Below are 21,332 nucleotides of genomic sequence, written 5' to 3'. Positions count from 1 at the left end.
TCAGGTCAGATTATGACCAGATGTTATAATCCCTTGTTGCTGCACCTACTTGAGACCATGAGTGGGAGGGATAGTGTCTTCTGATGGTTTCTGAGTTGGAGCCACTGGGTTAAGATTAGAAGGATAGAAAAGTAAGAAGGAGCACAGATAGACCGAAATGGAAGAAGGAGCATGGGGAAGACAGACCCAAAGAGAGACATCTGTTCAGGCTGATCTCTCCCCCACCGGACCAAGCTGTACATTCTACCTTCCCCTACTCCCTCATTTTCATATAGTAAATGAGAGAGAAAAATTACCTGACATGAGTCAGGTGGAATTTAACTTCTTCAAGCCTCCCACAGACTGTGAGATTTAAGCAATCTTATAAGTTTAGTGAAGCTACACTGTGCAACATGGATCTAATAACTTGGGTATGACATCAGGTTTCATGTATGCAGACCAGGTTATTACTTTAGGCAAACATAGAGTCACATTATTGTATAACCTAAAGTTTTGTGGGCACTTTATACTGCGGTGTGTCTGTGTGTGTGTTTGTTAGCTGCTTGCTTGCCTGGCAGGTGCTCCTCCGCCGCTATTTCCTTCCATGCTTTGTCCTTCTTTAAGGAACCATGGTAAAAGCTGGAGGACACATCATACAGACAAGGCTTCTGCTGCCACAACTCCACAAGGTTTTCCTCTTTGCTGGAATCCCACACATTTCTTTTAGTGCGTTTTGCCTCCATGGCAAGCTGCTATCTGTCTGTTTGGGTTTAGCACCAGTGTTTGTCATTTCATGCTGCATTTCTATTGTTTGGTTATTAGACGTCGGTCATAACAGCAGCCACACAGTAAGATGGTCATCCCAAATTTCTGACACTCAGAATTCTTCTCCCAAGCTATCTTTGATCATAAGACTGTAACAACAGCCATCCTTGAAACCCTCTCACTGTGCAATGAAGGACCACCATTTAGAGCCATGGCCCAGGATATCGCCACATTTCTTTCACGTTGGTCATCTTTTGTCTGGGACAGCCCAAAATCACATAGTGTATACTGGGCTTTAGATTGATCAATTTCTTGTTGTTGCATATAGTTGAGATTATGAGTGAAAGTGAGGGTTTCCAAGTGGGAGCCACGTTGGGGGGAGATGTCATCAGATGGGCACCCTCCTTCACTGGTGTTTCAATGATAAATCCACAACACCTCCAGAGGGCTCATCAGCGTCATCTGGCATCCCAGGTGCACCCCCCTCTGCTTATACTGCCTCTATCCCTGCTGTTGTTGGTGTAATTTTAGGGCCCAGGTGATGTCTTTCCTCTTAATACAGAGCCACTGGCTTGCCTGTTCTGCAGCCCTGGAGAGGGCTTATATGGCCTGACATTGGGCTTGGCCTCAAATTCTCATGTCCTTAAGCAGCCTGGTTGTTGACTTGCCCAGAAAGCCTCTGCAGTCAATTTCCACTGGGCAAACCTTCGCTTTCCAGTCGTGTCACTCAGCGCTGGCTGCCAGCTTGGCGTAGTTAAGGCTCTTGCACTCATAGGTCTCATCCATGGCATCCTCCCAGGGCACAGTGAGCTCAATGATGTAGACAAGGTGCAGTGAAGAGGACCAAAGCACGAAGTCTGGTCTGAGGTTAGAAGAGGCGATCTCAGATGGGAAGCATAGCTGCTGATTCAGATCTACCAACCACCAATAACTTCCGGTCACGTGCCCCTTCCAGCTGGCTGGTGTCTGATTTTACAGCACTGACCTTGGTTTGCTTTGCACCTTCGCAGACAAACTCTTGTAAGTGCAGGATGGAATGATGGAGGAGGTAGGGTATTGAGGGATGTCTGTCTGGTCTCCAGGGTTGCTGCTAAACACTTAAGCACCTGATTGTGCCACTGGGTGTAACAACCTTGTGTTAGTCTTGTCTTGCAGCCAACCAGAATGTGTGTCAGGTTTTCTGGAGATGGGCAGAGGGGGCACCGAGGCGTGTACCTTGAGCTGAGGCAGCATCCTGCACTGGTCCATTCTTGAAAATCAACACCCGCCCATACCCGTAAAGTTCAGTACCAGACCCAACCCGTTACCCATGATTATGTCTAAGTCAAAGCCACACCTGTTAACACCTGTTAATAAAAGTCCCGCGATGCAACCCGCACCCAAGATTAAACACACACAAGCTACAGTCACTCACATTAAGCTGCAATCTTAAAATACAAATCCATGCAGAGAAGACATCTCTTTCACTGGCTGCACTCAATGCCGAGTAGGTGAAAACATTCCGCGCAATCACTGCTAGGTTAGGAAACCTTTTAGCATGCTCTTTTCATCACCATTAAATCTCAAAAGGATCATCCTTGGGTGTGTTGAACTTGGGCTGAAAAGTTTTATTGCTGGAGTCCTCCACATAGGTGACGAATGTGATGAGTGGGTCAAGGGTTCAAATTGTGTCACTGACTTTCAAAATTAAAGGAATTGTGGCTTGATAATCGTGATTTAGATGTCAAAATATTATACATATACTGCACAACTTTTTCATTTGTTTTATTCTGAAATTAAAAAAATATATTTTTGTTCTCACCTGCTGCCTGCCTGCATGTTCATTTTTTATCCATGCCTGTACCCATGAATTTATATGTATGTCATTTTTTTTACCTGCTACACAGCTTTTTGCAGGTACCTGACCCAGTGCAGGACTATGGCCTGAGGTTCCTTGGAGATGACAGGACATTGAATTATGAAGCTGGTTTAAGATGCTTCCATGTCACGCATCTTCTTCCAAGAGAACTTTCTCTTCTTAACTCCCTCCTATCTCATCTGCTGTCCTTGTGCTTGAGAAACGTTTTTCGCACCTCATTGCCTGTTGTTGTCGGCGCAGCCCCTCCAACACAAGATCTTGGTACTGAAATGGGGCTGCCCTCTGCCAGGATGGTCTGTTCTCTCCAAGGCTAAGGCCTCCCTTCCTTGTTGCACATGTCCAACAATGTCCCAGTGTTTAAGGGCTGACTGCCTGTTGCTTAGCTGCAGATGGGGTCCACTTTCTTCCAGTAGTGAGTGTAGGAGCTGTTTGGGCTACACATTGGTCATGGGATTCTATCAGTGTATTTATTTTCATCCAGGCCCACTCAATGTTATCTTGCAGCTGTCTCAGCAGTCGCCTACTGCATGCCTTGATTGTGGTGAGTGTAGTCAGGTCATCCATATAAGCCTAAATATTGAAATTTACTTACATCAGTAACTATATTAGAATGGCTGCAGATATGTCTTACCCCTGCCTCTGTGTATGACACAGTTTGATTGCACTTTCTATCCTCTAGTTTTTCTCTGTTACAGATTGCTTGTGTTCTTCCACTGTGAATCAGATAACCACTTCTTTCAGAGTCTAAAAGATCTTTGGTGCTCTGATAGCATCCGATAATATCTACTTTTCATCTGAAGTGATGGTGAATCTCATCATTGTGTGTTTGTTTGTAGATCAGTGACTTTAACCAGAGAAGAATGATCCGGAGCTCACCCAGCACAGAGCAGGACAGGAGCAAAGAGGATGTTAAGAAGGGGGAGCCAGAGCAGGAGCTGGAGGTGCCAGCAACTTCTTTACACATCTACTATTTTTTTCAATCACATTTGTTCTTTGTTTTATTAGTAAAAACATGTCTGGTACCAGGTGCTGAAGGGGTTCTACAATAACCTTGAGTGTGTCTCAATGAGAGGCCTTTCTTCTGATGTCTTCATGGTGTTCATTCTCAGGTGTTGGTGAATTTGGAGGAAGGTCTGGGTGTGTCTCTGGTCAACAAGATTCCTGAGGAGCTGGTGTTCACTACTCTGTCTGGTATAAATGTCCACTTCACCCACACTGCTACCAACGAGGTGCTCGAGCTCAGCATTCAGAACATCCAGGTGAGCTCAACACAGTTATGAGAAGTATTCAGTATTCAACTTTAACTTCAAGATTGTGTAACACCAATTCATACAACAGTAGTTGTTGGTGCACTATATGGTGATAAAACAGAAAGACAGAGAGGTTCATATACATGCATACTGCATTTCTTAAATGGTGAAATGCTATCTAGTGATATAATTCACGTCATTAGAGGACGGTGAAATGACAAGATGTGTGTCGTCAGTATGGCTGTGTTTGCTGAATATGGCCAAGGAAAGGGGAAGCGGGACAAAAAGAGGAGTCCAATTATTGAGCCCTGTGGCACCCTCACTGTATGCTATGTTTGTTGTGATGAAGATCATGAGTGTGACAGTGATATTGTGATAATGCAGTGAGGATTCAAACCACTGAAGAACAGTGTCAGAAAGACCCTCTCAGCATACATCTGCTGTCAATCTTCCACTATAATCCCATTCAGATTACATTCTTTATTGTTTTAATATTTGAATGATACAGTGGCATGTAAAATTTTGGACATCATGGTCATAATTCTGTTTACTGTGTATAGCTACACTAAGCAAGTAAAATATAACCTGATCTCCAAAAGGCATGAAGTTAAAGATGACACATTTCTTCAATATTTTATGCAAGATCTCTGACCAGGGGTTCCCAAACTTTTCCATGCCACTGTATTTGAACTTATAATTATATAATAAATTTAGCCTATTATTATTGCTGACCCAGTTAATTATAAGGGGTGTGAATTCATACTGCAAGTTTCATGTGAAATAAACATCATGAATGCTTTGCTACAAGCAGAATCTAGAGCTACGTTTGATAAGGTGTTACATGTTCCTCCTCTGGATGTTATTCCTCGGTGGCAGGATGGTTGGAGCATTCACGGGTACCAGCTGCAGGGTCGTCAGCTGGGGGCCATCCCTCCTTGATGTTTCACCCCTTTAAACCCAGAACATCTCAGGATGGTGGGGCAGTGGTTAGGGATGTCTCCCTACCGCTCCCTGCAGCTGGACCCGGGACTATGCAAGGCAGGGGCGTCCTTCTCCCTGAGCCAGGTCTGAACCTGACTGCATACCTCTTGCACCTCAGCTGCGTGGGGCAGTGAAGACTAGGATTAACCTTCTCCCAGAGAGGGGTTCCAGCTCTGGGCTCTGGTCAGCCATAGCCATCTTGAGCTTGTCTTGGCTGCCATGGCTATCTAGCTGGTGGCTTTCTTTAGTTGTCTGGGTTCCAAACCGATCTTTTGTAAGAAATAGCGCACTGATGTTGATGGGAAACCACGGCAGCCGACTTCAATATGAAATTAGGACGCATGCCACCCTTTGACAAGGGCCTCATCAATAAAGTCCTGGTACTTTGCTTTCTTTAACTGGTGAGAGATGGCTAGCCTATCCTTCCAAGGGACTAAGTTCGACAACCAAGATTGTTTTCGTGCTCCTTGATATTACGATCATGTCTAGTCGGAATGATGTTACTGCTACCTCTTCCAGAAAGATGAGTCTCCTCTTAAGGTCCACCTGCATCTCCCAGTCAGAGGCTCGATTCAAAACAGAAACCAGGCTCTTGGCAGCTGTTGTTGCCCTAGGAGTCTTGACCCCTTCCCTTTGGAAATTGACCCCTTTGGGTGGTGAAGCCTGGTGTTTGTTGGCCTTAGCCCTCTGCAGCTCTGTCTATTTGGCAATTAACACAAGGACCTTGTCGTGCCTCCATCTGTATCTGCCTTCTCCTAGTACCTTGGGACATCCAGTCAAGATGTGGTTCAGGATGCAAACAGCCTCTCTGCAATGTTTGCAGGATGGGTCTTCTTCTTTACCCCAGATCTTTAGGTTGCTTGGAGTTGGTTAGAGGTCAGCCACAGCCGCAGGAGGAAAGACAACTTGCCCTGGTCAGTACCCCAGAGTTCCTTCCAGGACAGTGATTGTTCCAACGCATTGTCCCACTGCATCCACTGTCCCTGGCAGGCAAGCCCTGTGGCTTTTACGCAACGATCTTCTTCCGCTGCCTCTCGGACCCTCTGGACCACGAGACCTCTCCTGTCTTTGGCATTGGCCTTGCTCCACCTAGTGGTGTTGTAGTTTCCAAGTCCTAGTTGGCCTTGACAGACCACCCCAACAATCTCTTGATGCCTCCAATATGTCTCTGCATCCTTCACTGCTTCTTGAGGCTTGCATTTCACACTTAATGGCCTTATTTGCTTATTGCCCTGAGCCACATCTTAAAGGACAACTTCGGTATTTTTCAACCTGGGCCCCATGTGTATGTGTGCATATGATTCATGGGTACAACTCGTTCTAAAATTGGTTCAGTATTGAGGGAGGTGGATGCAACCAGAGCCGTAAAACGAGCTAAAACGGTAACAGGGGCAAATGCGTCCGTTATAAGTTGGCGCATTAAAAGTGCTTTTTTTCGCCACGGACCGGTTCAGATCGCCAGTGCTATGAGTGCTATGAGTGGAGTCAGCTGTCAGTCAGTGTTGGAGCAGAGAGGGGGAGGGCTGCCCCGCTGGGTACTGTAANCTCTACTCGTGGGACAGCCGTTTTCTTGAGGAAGAGGTGTTTCGGGATTGGATGTCTTCTCTTCTTTGGCTGGCAGAAGTCATCTTGGGAGAAGTGAGCACTGCAGACCCGATGGTCTGCAAGGCGCAGTGTCTGGACAGGAGTGTTAGCATCCAGCCACAACTTCAGCATCTCGCCGTCCGACAAAGGCAGCCTATGAAACCTGTACAGGGTGTTGCGCGACATCCTGTTCTTGCGTTCGGGAAAAAGGCCCGTTTATTTGAGCGCTCCAAAAACTCCGGTAACACTCTGGGTAGCACATAAAAGACTCTGTCCTCTGACTCTTCTAGCGTAACACACACACTTCATACCCACATACTCACTTACAGTACCCAGCGTGGCAGCCCTCCCCCTCTCTACTCCAACACTGACTGACAGGTGACTCCACTCATAGCACTCATAGCACTGGCGATCTGAACCGGTCAGTGGCGAAAAAAAGCATTTTTAATGCGCAAACTTATATGGGACGCATTTGCCCCGTTACTGTTTTAACTCGTTTCGCGGCTCCGGTTGCATCCGCCTCCCTCAATACTGAACCAATTTTAGAACGAGTTGTACCCATGAATCATATGCACACATACACATGGGGCCCAGGTTGAAAAATACCGAAGTTGTCCTTTAAGTTGAGCTGTGGTGTTTTTTAGGTTGCCACTGACCGTTAGGGTGCTGTCATAATTCTTTCCAAGGCATTAGATTCCTTGATCTTGAATTGTTAGAATCTCGGACCCTTGGATACTGAAGATGGATTCTGTCAGCTTTCCTTTCAGGATACTTAGGCTCCTCGTTTTTCCTGGATTGAATTGCATTCGTGCCCATGCAGCCATGATAGTATGATAGTATCATGATAGTATGATTATTAATCAAATTGACTCCACGAACACATGAAAACATGGCTTTGGCATAACCATGGCATTAAAATTTGGCTCAATGATAACTATGTTCATAAACATAACAATTGTTTTTTGCACCAAAATGCAGTTAAGACTCCCCCACAAACACAAATAATTGATCCCTGAAAAAATGTATATTCAACGTTATTTTTGGCAATAAAAAAAAGGATTTTTTCAGCCCGGCAGCCTATACGATAAGGTGTCAGCTGGCTGGTGGCAGAGCTGACAGTTCTTGGAAAATCTACCCACTTGCTGTTGGCTATATTGTACATCATTTTCCAGCAAATATCACAATATCAATGTGTGTTTTGTTTTTAAAATGTACAAACCTAGGAAGATAGCAACTACTCACCCATCTTTTAAGTCGTTACATCTCCAGTCTGATCTTGAGTGTACAGCTGAGAGCTTTGTGGTTTGATCACATGACATAACAGAAGTGCATATTTAAGGGATTCAGTCTGGACAGAGAGAGTCCTATGCAATGTGATAGCAGTGTTAATTTCGTTGACGAAAACCATGACAAAAATTTTTTATCAACAACCTTTTTTCCATCACATAAGCAAGATGATGACAAGCTAAAAATAGATCTTGATAATAAAAACTAAGACGAAATCTATTTTTCATTTTCGTTGACAAGCCATGACAAAAATGTCAGAGGTGGACTATCGGATATTGAAAGCCGAGAACGGCTGTGCTTGTAATTATCTTCAAATGCCGCATGAGCGACAGGCTGGTAAACTCCAGTAAATAGTTGGCGCCAGGATGAGCAGCCTTCACAGCTGATGTGAAAAACCTTTGTGGAGAAATTTTTTGTAGTCTTAGAATATATTGTCTAAATGATTTATTTTTTTTTGTTTTTGTCAACTTGTCACCTTGGTTCTAATTTCGTATACATGAATTAGCCTAACTGGATTAGTTTAAAGATAAAAACATACAGAAAATATAATGACTAAAAGCTGACTATAATGCCATGTAATTTTTGTCAACTAAAATGTCTTGAATTTTTTGTAAAATATTTTACTTCATTAAAACTATGAAGATTAAAAATGTCTAAAAACCTTCTCACATTAAAACAATATGGAAATGATACAGGTAGATTGATGCCAGTGTTATTGACACTGATTATACAGTATTGTAGTCCATATTTTCACTGTGCTGGTTTGATCCAGAAGCTTCCTGTGAATACAGTGTTATCAGTACTCATGTAACCCTCTTCTCTGCTGACAATGCACATAACTATCACATTCTGTTTCAGGGAAGAGTGTTGTGTTAATGCTAGATCTGTCATGTGCTGGTCACCAGGTGGATAACCAACTGCTGGGTACTACTCAGCCTGTGATGCTGTGTGTGACTCCCAGCTCCAGTGACAGCAGTGTCAACGACAGCGGCCCGGCCCTACAGGTCAACTCGGTCAAAGTCCCCAGCAACCTCATGCTCACTGATCTGTTCAAGGTGAGTGTCACACAATGAATTAATGCAGCAATACAGTAAACCACTGCATGCTACAGAAACATTTGACTTATTAAAATGTCACAGTCTTTTTTTCCAGATCAGCACCAGATAATTCCTGGTTTCTTGTGCACATCAGAAACCAGACATTTCTAGTGTACCAGAGATAGCAAATACTAGAATCACCTGACTAATGATGTAACCATGATGTGTTCACAGCACCTCATGGTGACGGCCCGGCGCTTCACAGTCATCATTGAGGAGAAGCTGCTGCTCAAGCTGCTCAGCTTCTTTGGATATGGACAGACAGAAGCTGGTGGGTCATTAGTTAAATGGTAATATTTGTGCAATGCTGTGAGTATGAAGGTTGTTTTTGCCTAAAGGTTAAAAAAAAATTAATAATCATTAATTTAGAGCTGGAGAAGTTGGATGAAAACATTTATGAAAAGCACAATGAGGACACAGGACCTCCCAAACGTTACTACTTTGAGAACCTGAAGATCAGCCTCCCCCAGGTCAAACTGAGTGTCTTCACTTCCCACAAGCTGCCTCCTGATCTCAAGGTAAGCTGTCTTCTCATTTTTATTCTCCTTGCTGCTCAGTTTTGTTAATCTGCACTCAGCTGATGCACAATAATGTCACCTTTAACAGAGAGCAACATGTCACCTTCTGTTTACTTAATCAGGTGCTAACATCACCTAACTCCAAAGACAAAAGCTGACAACAGACTACTGTTCTCACTAATTTTAGTGATCATCAAGTCTCTTCTGTAGTGGTAATCACAAAATATTATGCAAGCATACTCTTATTGTGATGGCCCACCAGCAGAAATAGAATACTTTTCAATGTATGTAATATTTATTCATTGTGCAAAATAAGAAAAAACATGTTGGCTGATTCTGATTGTTCATTTTAAAACTGATATTGGCCAACACAGATTATGTACAGATATTATTGTGCATCCCTACAGATATTACACTTCTTTAGCATCTTCATGTATTATATCACTATACTGTAACCTCACAATATTCCAGTAATATTTAACCACAACTTGTACATACATCTTTTTATAATATTTACAATGAAAATGAATTAACTTTACTATTGATACACAGCCCTGGAATTACACCCCTTACCTCTATTTTATTATTTAAGTTTTTCTATTTTAAGAACATCAACACAAAAAACAAATACAAAAAAACAAAAAAATACACAAACAGCACAGACTAAACAAGTTGACAAGAGTCAATGCCACTTCCAGCAGCCAGCTGACAAAGAGTGAGAGGTAACAGTCCCAGTACAGTTTTAGGGATTGTTGAAAGAATCAAAGTATTGAAACAGCAGTAGACTCTGATTATAAAGCAACTCTAATGAGACAGTGTGGTTGAATTGATTTTAGCAATAAGTTTTGTCCATCTGTGGATCACAGAGATGTCATGCTACTGCCTCCTGTTACCATACAATGTCACTCTGTTACTTCCTGTTCCTCCAGCTGCTGTGCCTTCACACGTTTTCTCACATGTGTTTTTGTTACTCTAGGCTCTGAAAGGCACCCTGGGCTTTCCTCTGGTTCGCTTTGAAGATGCTGTCATCAACATGTACCCGTTCACCAGAGTGCACCCCTATGAAACCCAGGAGATCATCATCAATGACATCCTCAAGCACTTCAGAGAGGTAAGCAGACTGGATGTGCTGCTTTGAACTACCTTAGTCTCGTCTGAAATGTTCTCGATATTATCATAAATGACTGCAACAGTCAGACTGTTTGGTATCCTCCCCCTTACAGAAGTAATTCCCAATCATTTTTCCAGTGTTACGACTTTGTTGGCCAGATATGTTAGGCCCCGATCACACAGAAAGCAATTTGCAGTTTGCAAAACATGAGGCGCACCGCCCTGCCTTTTGTTTAATTGAATGCCACTAGTAAAATAACACTTGCTGCACCTTTTTATTGTTGCCAGGCAACCGCCCCATGACCTCCTTACCCTACCCTTCCCGTGTAATCAATATACCGTCTGTTTTATTTTATTTATATTTTATTTATTTGACAGTAATTAGTATCTAGTTCCTAAAATGGACAGGTAAAGGGTACTTGCTGTAGCTCTGGTTGAGGGTGAGAAGCTGTCAGCAAATAGTTTGTTGGGCACAGGGAAGCAGAGATCTGTGTAGGTACACGAGACGCTAAAAACAGGGTGTACCACCAGTTGGTCCGGGAGCTTCGCCTCTATGATGACTGTTTCTATACTGCACTTAAATGCTTCCACGCCTGCTGTTTTCTATTTAGATGGTTGTAACTGCAGTTTGTAAAGTCGTATAGCTCTGGGTATCCAGCAACCACTACCACCAGTTTCTCCTCCATTGTTTTCCAACTGTAAACTTGTTGTCGTGACCACAGCAAATGACTCGCCTCTCAAATCATCCCATACAACAGTGGGGAAAAAGCAGAAATGCTTTTCCGCTCTGAGTTGAAGTTTTTTCAACTCAAGGAGTTTAGAGTACTCCAGCAAAAACACCAGGCGCCTAGAGAACAGAAACATGAGGCGCATAGCAGCGCAAAAACAGCGAACAAAAAGCTTCATTCTCATTAAAAACAATAGGGTCCTCGCCCTTCAGCAGAGGTTCCTAATGAGCTGCCTCAAACTGCTAAAAGGCTTTCTGTGTGTTCGGGGACATATAGTGCTGAAATGGAAGTCACCTCTGCTCATAACCCATTCTTTATGGATTAAACACATCTTCTACTGCGCTTGAACATGTTGTATATTGAAAGGGTTATCCTCAATGTTTGACAGAACTTCTTTTGGGGGGCTTGCTATTGTTATCGCTACTTTTTTGTCCTCTTTCTAGTGACCATTCTTGATTTATGTCCTAATATCTATGTTTTATGCTTGTATTTTAATTATGCAATTGTGTGTTTCAGTGTATATGTTTAGGTCTTGTTTATATATTTTTCACATGTATGCATGTAGATGTGTGTGTGTGTGTGTCTGAAGTGAGAACAGACTCAAAGCATTATCTTATTAGATAAAACAGATGTTGACAAAGTTTTCCTTTGGGGACAAAATTTACAGTTGAAAAAAGGTAATATATCGCAACATATTTTATCGCAATACTCGCAACATATTTTAAATGTTTGTTTCCTGCTTTCATATCGGTCAAAGATATCTGTTTGTATTGTTAGTCAATCAAACATTACAGCCTGAAACTGATGCTGTGCATCTAATCACTGCGTCATGTAGGAACAGATGAGTGCCAATGATGGGTGCATATTAAAAGTCAACATATTTTTAATTGTATTTTTGCAAAGTAAAGATAATTTCATCACCTGTTACTGGCTTCATGGTCACATAGCACATAAGCAGGTCTGTCATGTGATGTGGTGGGCTGTCAGGTCTGTGTCAGGTCATCACTGAACAGTGTTAACCTGTTTGTAGGAGCTGATCAGCCAGGCAGCTCAGATCCTAGGCTCCGTGGACTTCCTGGGAAACCCCATGGGTCTCCTCAACGACGTTACTGAGGGAGTGTCTGAGCTCATTAAGTACGGCAATGTGGGTGGTCTCATACGCAATGTGACCCATGGCGTGTCCAACTCTGCTGCCAAGGTACACCTTTGTCTAGCTGTGTATAAGTGACTCTCTTTTTCTATATTTACTGTGCTATATATTTTTACAACATTGTTTTCCTGTTCACACATCACAATCACAATTATCATTTGATTTGAATGCATTGTTTGGTTGTTGCATTATTGTATTGTATTGTGTAGGCATTCGTGTGTCCACCTCCTGAACATACACGAGCATATACCTGTGAAACATATAAAACATATGAGGAAAAGCATATGAAAGTTGTAATAGTGGAAGAAGCCGTGCAGTTTTAACATCTTCTTGTTCTTTGTGTGTCAGTTTGCAGGTACTTTATCAGATGGGCTGGGGAAGACCATGGACAACCGGCACCAGAGCGAGCGAGAGTACATCAGATACCACGGAGCCACCAGTGGAGAGCACTTGGTAGCAGGGATCCATGGACTGGCTCATGGTACGACCTGGCTCAATTTTTATGTTTGGGCACAGCAGTTACAGTACAGTGATCATTTAGTGGGTGAATAAGAGTCTTTTCACACCTCAACACTGAACAACACTGAATAAAACTGACATTATTGCCTGATGGGTTTGGGGCAGTGAACACTACAAGCAATGTAACAGTTGTGAATATAGAAAATTATAGATATTAGGGCTGTCAGACAGGGGAAAAAACTGAATCGTGATTAATGGATGAATTTCAATAGTCACATTTTTAACACAAGTTTAAAATTCCATTATTTTGCATTTTAAACAGTTTTGAAGTCTATATTAACAAGGTGAATCAGTGCTTACCAGAGCGTCTTGATTGGGATTCAAATGAATGCAAAGAAATTTACTTTATGATCTTGACTTTTAGAGTTACATGTTCCTACAAAGCATTCTTCTGTATATCGAACCATTAAAGCAAAGGAGTGCAATGTCCAATCAATGTTAATATGGTGCGCAGTTACCCTGAGGTACTTTTGTTTACTTACTGATGTCCAGTGATCCCTGGTTGATGCGACAGCATTTGCACTTTCATAGGAGTTCCAGTTTAGTTGCTTTCTCTGATTCATGTAGGTCCTGCATGTGTGAAACTATAATACCCCCCCATGGTAAGACACAGTCCTGTGCAAAGACATTTTCGGGGGCAGATGCTCAGGCAAAAAAGGGGGGGCACCTCTCTCATAATTCTTAATTTAAAAAAATAAAGTTATAAACACTAACATGTTTAGCTTACTTACATATTTATTTTAATAGCCACACAATGATGCAGCCAAGAGCATCATTTTGTTTAAAGAGTATTAGGGACACATATGAAATGGTGGGGTTTTGGGACCCTCCCAGGAAATTTTGAGCCTCAAACGCTTCATTTCCTGCATTCTGGTGATTTTTTTTCCTGCATCAATTTATGGCGGAAATGTATTTATTTATGTAAAGGAAAACAAAATTCAGGTGGCAGATGATAAATCAAAATAAAAAAATTAATAGAAAATATGGCAGTAACACTGTCAGGCATTCTGTACTGCAGGGGTGTCCAAACTTTTTTTCACTGAGGGCCACATACAGAAAAATATACGAAGGGCTGGGCCGGGCCACTTACTATAGGTGAGGTATATAGCCTCACATCTCATGTATTAAAGTTAGACAAAATCAATAAAAAGTACATCACAATATGCTTTATTGTTGAATATGCTTAAAAAAGCAGCCTAAACCACAGCTTTCCATTAATGGATTTTCATTTATTTATTCAGAAAAAAGGTTGGTAGTAGGCTTGTGCCGATTTCTGGTTTAACCAGTTCGGTCCGGTTTAATTCACGTCAACCGGATAAACCGGGTGGTGGGTGGCTTTTCACATCAGCGGAGTGTCAAGGGACTATATTCAACTTATCTTGCATTGTAACATGCATTATGACAACTTAATAAGGTTTATGAATGTTTTTAAATGAAGTGGAGGAGCCTACAAGTGTTTTGTTTAGTTTGTCTCAGAGGCTCTGCAGACTGCGGACTCCGCAGCTCTGATCAGCTGTCTGCTGCTGCTGCTGCTGCGAGAGAAGTGTCCTTCTGCTTCTTCTTCTTCTTATGTAACCTTGTGTGTATTGGTGGTTAATACAGCATTATCGCCACCTAGTGGATTGGAGGCGCAGTACACCTACAATGGGCTTTTATTGGGAAAAATAGCTCAAATGCGACCCCCAGTGGTCAAATTAGGTATATAATTCGATATATCGGTTCAGTTAGATATTTGGTTTTAAATCAAACCGGTTGGAAAATTTTCAAACCGGCACAAGCCTAGTTGGTAGCTTATTCTCAAAACAGCAGCCTTAGATTTTTCCTTAGTCAGGATGGTGATCCCCTTAACAGCCCTGTACAGAGGGGGAACAATAAGGGGAAACTGGGATGGGTACATTTCAAGCCTGTTATGTAAATTATTGGGCTAATTAACACACCAATTAACGTTTGTTAGAAAATGTTATTAACTTTAATTGACGGAAATGGGCTTATTAACTGGGGTGCACATAATTCTTAGTGAGTTACATCGGTGAGTATCAGCTGCGCTGGGTATTTAAATCGGTCACGGCGCTGACAATCCAGCTGCAGTGGCTAATCTGACGCACCTCGAGCCAATAATGCGGACAAATGTGACTTGACCACGGAGCGATTGAATCTGCCTCATAGTAAGGAAAGTTTCGATCAGCTGATTTTGCGCAGTGTGTGTGCGCTGTGCACAGTGATGTTTACTCCTTCGTGTGTGGCATTGCACTCTGTGGGAGCTAGATGCTGCGCTTTGGATTGAAGGATGGCTGGCAGGTCAGGAGTGAACTTGGTGGTTGAGATGCAAAGGACATCACGGAGATGGCTGGCAGTCATTTTGGTTCTCAGTTTCCTTTTGTTCATCGTTAACAGAGAAAATGTTTGCTCACATATGTACAGTATGTTGAGCCGAACAGACTCATTCTTTTTGCGTGGCATCTCATCAGAGGAAACTTTTCCTTTTCCAAGCTCCGGTAGAAGTCGGGGAGGGAGAGACTGATGATTATTCAGAGATTCATCACACTGCATTTCGATGAGTTTTAATTGCCTTGTTTAACAGTAGCACCCCCTAGTGTTAAAACTAAGAAGTACAATACAGTCACGCACAAGTTTGAAGTGTGGGCCATGTTTCATTATATTTCTCGAATTTCCTGCAGGCCAATTAAAAATGGATCGCGGGCCGCAGTTGGACACCCCTGCTGTACTGCTTTCAAATATTTATTCACCTGTAGATCAACTAGTCTTATTTCGTGTTGTCTGCTGAGTCAATTTAACTGTGTATAAATGAGGGACCGTGTTCCACAGTAAAGTTTAAATGGTTCTGGATGTACAGAGTAGAAGCTGCTCTGACACATTCACACACTGAGGATGATTTCTACCACAAAGTTCTTTTAGGTGTGAAGTTAATGGAGTTCTTTAGAGAAAAAAAGTCATCTGGGGGGTAGTTTGGTTCATTTACATAAAATTCAGCTTTTTTACAAACATGGTTCTTTTCTTCAGGCCTTAAATGCAAGGCTTATTTTATATTCTCTCTTGCTGATAATTTCCCACCAGAACCCTTTAATTTAATCAGCTCAATTCTTTACATTCTGTTCTTTATGTTTTATTTCTGGTTCAGAAATAAAATTAAAATTCACTTTTTTTAAAACTCCTTCTCTGCGCTCTTGGCACAAGAAATGTGCAGCACCAAACCATATTTCAGATTTATTGAAATAAATTATATTATTATTATAATCTCACAACAGTAACCAACAATACCAAAGCAATACCAATGCTGTTGTTACTTGGCTGTCCATGAAGGCAGGTCAGGGTGATGCTGCTCTGCAGATCACTTGATTTAAGTGCGTTAACTGTGGTGACTGTGACAAGGCACATTGATGAGGGAGGGGTACAGGCTCTTGTGGTCTGGCAGGATTAAAACATAAGTGCATTTTCAGGCATTACAACATGATTATAATGAGGAGTTGACGTCATGGGCCAAAGTAAAAAAACTAAAATATTAAGTCAGAAAAAGAAATTGAAGAAATGGAATGGAAGAAATGTCTCGTGCAAAAGACCATTTATCTAGTCAGAGGGCAAAAAATTTCCTGGGGGAAGATCTCCTGTGCTAGTTTGCATGTCCTTTTAAATAAACACCCCCTTCCCCCCAGGTATCATTGGAGGCATGACGAGCATCATTACGTCCACAGTGGAGGGTGTGAAGACAGAAGGTGGAGTCAGCGGCTTCTTCTCAGGCCTGGGAAAAGGTCTGGTGGGCACTGTGACCAAACCGGTGGCTGGAGCTCTTGACTTTGCCTCAGAGACAGCACAGACAGTCCGGGACATGGCTAGTCTCAGTAACCACAGGTGGGTTGAGGCTCTTACTTAATTATTATATGAACCTTTGAAAAAATGACGTTTGTATTATACAGAGTCAAAGAGACTTTCAGGTCTCTACAGAGAATACACTGAGAGCTGAATTTGCTAACGTTTATTGAAAGTAAATTACCAAAGCTGCATGTTAAGGAGGTTTATGCTGTGAACTGATTTGGAAGGACATGTAATGACTGGATTTTAGAATGCTGAAGCAAATCTCATGACAAAAGCAGGGAGATAAACAGTGCCAGCAAACTCATATCAACATCGATATAAAAAAAAAAAGAGTTCTGGACACTACTAAAACTACGAAGTCCTGATACCTGAACTAGTGGAAGGTGTGTACTGTACTGTGTGTAAAGTGTTTGTGTTGTTGCTGTGTTTATCAGACTCGGTGTGCAGCGGGTCAGGAAGCCTCGCTGTTGTAAGGGACCTCAGGGTCTGCTGCCTCGACACTCGGCCACCCAGGCGGACGGTCAGGAGCAGCTCTTCCGCCTCACTGACAACATCCACTCTGAGTTGTGAGTCTCACCCATTTCACTACATTCAAACACACTCTGTGTGTCTTAAGGCGGACTTATACTCTTATACTATAATGTTTTATTGTTACTAGCACAATCCGGTGGCATTTTACATTGTATAAATTAGCCTAGCAGCTAGCGCAGTTTTCCTCTACTCATATGAGGCCAGGAACAACAGCAACATTTATCAAAGGTAACGTTAGAAAATTCGGCTCCATTACAGCTCACAAGGTTCACTGACAAAACAACTGTCTTATATAAACACGTTTTCCAAACAAATACAACATGCTGTTATTAGCACAAGCCCATGGCATTTTACATTGTATAAATTACTCATATGAAGCCAGGATAAATCCCACACAAGACTTAGAATGCTATTTTCTAGGGACTTTATTGTCTTCACAATTAATTTTTTTCTTATCTATGAAATAAAAGTAAATAAAAGCTTTGTTTCCACTGAGGGACATGTTTTCAGCTTACAGAAATAGACAGGACAGCTGCGTTGCTGTGACGTTTAGTTACATTTCTGGGGAGGTGCATGTAATGGCTACTGCGTAGGGTACGGTTTAGGTTATGGTGTAGGTTATGGCGCAGGTTATGGCATCAATCCATCGCAGAAGTATAAATCCTGCTTAACGCTCTTATCACCTGCTGTTCCATTACACTGAAAGTTCAGTGTCTGTTTGCCACAATAGCTTCATCGCTGTGGAGCCAATCGACAGCTATTGCGTCCTCATCTCCTCCAAAGTGGTCTACTTCCTGAGGCCAGGGGAATACGTGGACCGTGAGGCCATCTTCCTGGAAGTCAAGTATGATGACCTCTACCATTGTCTGGTCTCTAAGGATCATGGGAAGGTATATGTGCAGCTTACCAAGAAGGCTGAGAGCACCAGCAGTGGTGTGGCCATTCCTGGCCCCTCCCATCAGAAACCCATGGTGAGACACTCATCTGACTCATTTTACATTGTCAGTGTCTGGATAGCACGACTGCTTTAGCGACACCCACATAACACAAAAATATCAAATATTTTCTCAGCTCCCGCTGCTGGTATCTCTCTATGCAGATAGTGTTGGTTTCACTATGTTACTACTTGTTACTCAAAGGTCAAAGTCACTGTGACCTCACACAACATGTTATTGGCCATAAACTCAAGAATTCATGTTAATTATGACAACATTTCACATAAATGTCTAATAGAATAAAATGAGGGAGGGGGTTACCATTTATATTCAAAAGATCAAAGGTCAGCCCTCTCACTTCCTCTCTGGATAACAACCAGGATCAGGGGCCTTGCTCAAGGGCACCTCGGCTGTGCCCAGGAGGTGAACTGGCACCTCTTGAGCTACCAGTCCACGCTCCGCATTTGGTCCGGATGGGGACTTGAACAGGCGACCCTATGGACTGAGCTACTGCCGCCCCTCCCGCCTCATGTTGCTCACTTTAAGTGATATACTGGAATCATACATGTCAACGTATTGATAACTTCCATTTCACCAAAAATACACTCATTAGTTTTTATGCCTCTGCGCTGGCAAGAGCCATGACCAGAGGCATTATGTTTTTGGTGTTTTGTTAACACTGTATCTCAAGAAAGCCTCAAGGGAGTTTCTTCAAATTTGGCACAAATGTTCACTTGGACTCAACAAAGAACTGATAAGTTTTTTGGTGGTCATAGATCAAAGTTAAAGGTCACTGTGATCTTGTTTGTCTCATTCTTGTGAATACGATATCTCAAGAACGACTTGAGGGAATTTCCTCAAATTTGGCACAAAGGTTGACTTGGACCCATTGATGAACTGATTAAATTTTGGTGGTCAAAGGTCAAGGTTGCTGTGACCTTGCATCCATCTCATCCTCATGAATGCAATATCTCAAGACCAGCTTGAAGGAGTTTCTTCAAATTTGGCACAAACATTCACTTTGACTTAAAGATGAACTGATTAAAGTTTGGTGGTCATAAGTCAAAGGTCAAGTCCATGTGATCTCATCAGTCTCATTCTTGTGAATGTGATATCTCACAAATACCTTGAGTGAATTTCTTCAAATTTGGCACAAATGTTCACCCGGACTCATTGAACTGATTTGATAGGTCAAAGGTCGAGGACAGTGTGACCTTGCATCTGTCTCATTCTTGTGATCACAATATCTCAAGAACAGCTAAAGGGAATTTCTTTAAATCTGACACAAATGTCCACTTGGACTGAACAATAAATTGATTAAAATTTTATGGTCAAAGGTGAAGGTGGGTGTACTTACTAAGTTTTAGACTTGCACTGATTACAATTTTTGGGCCGATACCGATTTCCAATTTGCAGATTGCTTGGACGGCCAATTCCGATTTTGGCCGATTCCGATTTCATTTTTTTCAAACCACTTTACAGCACACAAGATATGGCAATATTTTCTATCTTTCCTTTATTAGAACATTTTAACCAAGATAGAACCAGCTTTTCAATAATCATCTCAAACAAAAAAAAAAAAGGGACACAGGTTAAGAAACATTTTCCTTTTTGCTCAAATATAACTTCAGGTACAGTATGAAAATAAATAAGTAAAAAAGGCATGCATAAATAAAAACATAGATAAATTAAATAATAATTCTTGGTGTATAGCATTTGTGGGTAATTTCTTTAGTAGACGGTTAAGTTTAACACAGACAATTAACGACTTTCTCCTTCTCTCTTTTGAGAGTGCGTGAATGATTTAGGTGAGAAGCCACCCATGTTTCATTTCCACACATCGCCCATGCCATGAGTTGCACATGTGCGCGTGTGTGCACTGCTGATGTTACACGATGTCAATCATGCAGCGCGCCAGGAATTTGACCGGCGTTTTAAATCGTCATATTTTAGACTGACTGGCCGGTCGCAGATCATGGCCAGTTTTTGTCACTCTCCAGCACTCAGAGTCATACAGCAGGACGGCCTTAAAATCACTGATGTAGATCCTCATCTTAGTTTTGAGGCTATACTGTTTAGACTTCCACATGTAATGAAGTTGGCTAAAAGCACCTCTTGCTTTGTGAAGGCGTGCCATGATGTCTTTTTTATTTAGTTTTTTTTTTTTTTTTTATTGACAAGATCATGGCCATTAGATCACGCATTTCACCGCCTTCTTATGACCCCTCCACTGCTGTCACTTGCTCTGCTGTTTTTAAGGAGTTTGAGCCTGTGTCTCTTTCACAGTTAAATGATATAATTGGTCATATGAAACCTTCTACTTGTCCCACAGATGTTATTCCCTCTTGCTTTTTTAAAGATACCTGTGAGACTATTGGACCTTGCATCCAAACTATTTTAAATAGCAGTTTGGTTTCAAGGGTTGTACCAGCAAATTTTAAGCATGCGGTTGTGCAACCACTGATTAAAAAACCTAATCTGGACACCTCTGTCTTCTCAAATTTTAGGCCCATTTCAAAACTTCCTTTTCTTTCAAAGATTTTGGAAAAAATTGTGCATGTTCAATTGCAGTCCTTCTTAAATTCAAATGGTATTCTCGAGGTGTTCCAGTCTGGTTTTAAAGCCTTTCATAGCACTGAAACAGCACTTTTGAAAGTTTTTAATGATCTTTTATAAGCCACTGATGCAGGGAATTCTGCCCTTCTTATGCTCCTAGACCTCTCAGCTGCCTTTGATACAGTGGATCATAGTATCCTTATCGCTCGCCTAGAGCATCATATTGGCATACAAGGAACTGCGTTGGAGTGGTTTAGGTCTTACGTCAAGTAAGACGTCTCTTCTGTCAGTCAATGACAGAAGCTTCTCTGTCAGCCTTGGTGATTGTGTGTCCTCCTCAGCAACTTTACCATGTGGAGTGCCTCAGGGGCCCATTCTTCGGCCTATCCTCTTTTCCCTTTATATGCTCCCCCTGGGTTCAATTCTGAGAAAGCATGGCATTGCATTTCATTTTTATGCAGATGACCAGGCCTGGAATTTCGTCATTTTAGGGGCAAGGCCACTTGGCCTTTCGTGTTGTCAATTTTTTGAGGGCACAAAGGCCAAAAGCCAGGGCAGCAAGGCCATACAATAAAACAATGATTTTAAGTCCACGTCCATAATGAATTTAAGGACTAAGGATGTATAACTATCTGTGAAATGAATAAATAAAA

General features: G+C 42.0%; 1 protein-coding gene across 8 annotated transcripts in view; it reads left to right on the top strand.

Annotated features, from left to right (window-relative positions):
- Positions 1-21,332, top strand: part of vps13d (vacuolar protein sorting 13 homolog D) — a 274,881-nt gene that overhangs the window by 246,573 nt on the left and 6,976 nt on the right. For 5 of the 8 annotated variants that reach the window (XM_050064560.1, XM_050064557.1, XM_050064558.1 and 2 more), the window contains 11 exons: positions 3,439-3,543; positions 3,712-3,861; positions 8,610-8,759; positions 8,976-9,072; positions 9,171-9,319; positions 10,296-10,430; positions 12,188-12,355; positions 12,656-12,788; positions 16,498-16,693; positions 17,092-17,223; positions 17,895-18,159. In XM_050064560.1, the coding sequence (XP_049920517.1) occupies positions 3,439-3,543; positions 3,712-3,861; positions 8,610-8,759; positions 8,976-9,072; positions 9,171-9,319; positions 10,296-10,430; positions 12,188-12,355; positions 12,656-12,788; positions 16,498-16,693; positions 17,092-17,223; positions 17,895-18,159 (1,680 nt within the window). Of the gene's footprint in view, positions 1-3,438; positions 3,544-3,711; positions 3,862-8,609; positions 8,760-8,975; positions 9,073-9,170; positions 9,320-10,295; positions 10,431-12,187; positions 12,356-12,655; positions 12,789-16,497; positions 16,694-17,091; positions 17,224-17,894; positions 18,160-21,332 lie in introns of those variants that run through there. The other 3 variants (XM_050064565.1, XM_050064561.1, XM_050064562.1) reach the window with 2 other exon arrangements.

Source organism: Epinephelus moara, chromosome 16, assembly GCF_006386435.1.
Source record: "Epinephelus moara isolate mb chromosome 16, YSFRI_EMoa_1.0, whole genome shotgun sequence".
Lineage (NCBI taxonomy): Eukaryota > Metazoa > Chordata > Actinopteri > Perciformes > Serranidae > Epinephelus > Epinephelus moara.
The sequence above is the reverse complement of the archived record's forward strand: the minus strand, read 5'-3'. Positions and strand labels throughout refer to the sequence as shown.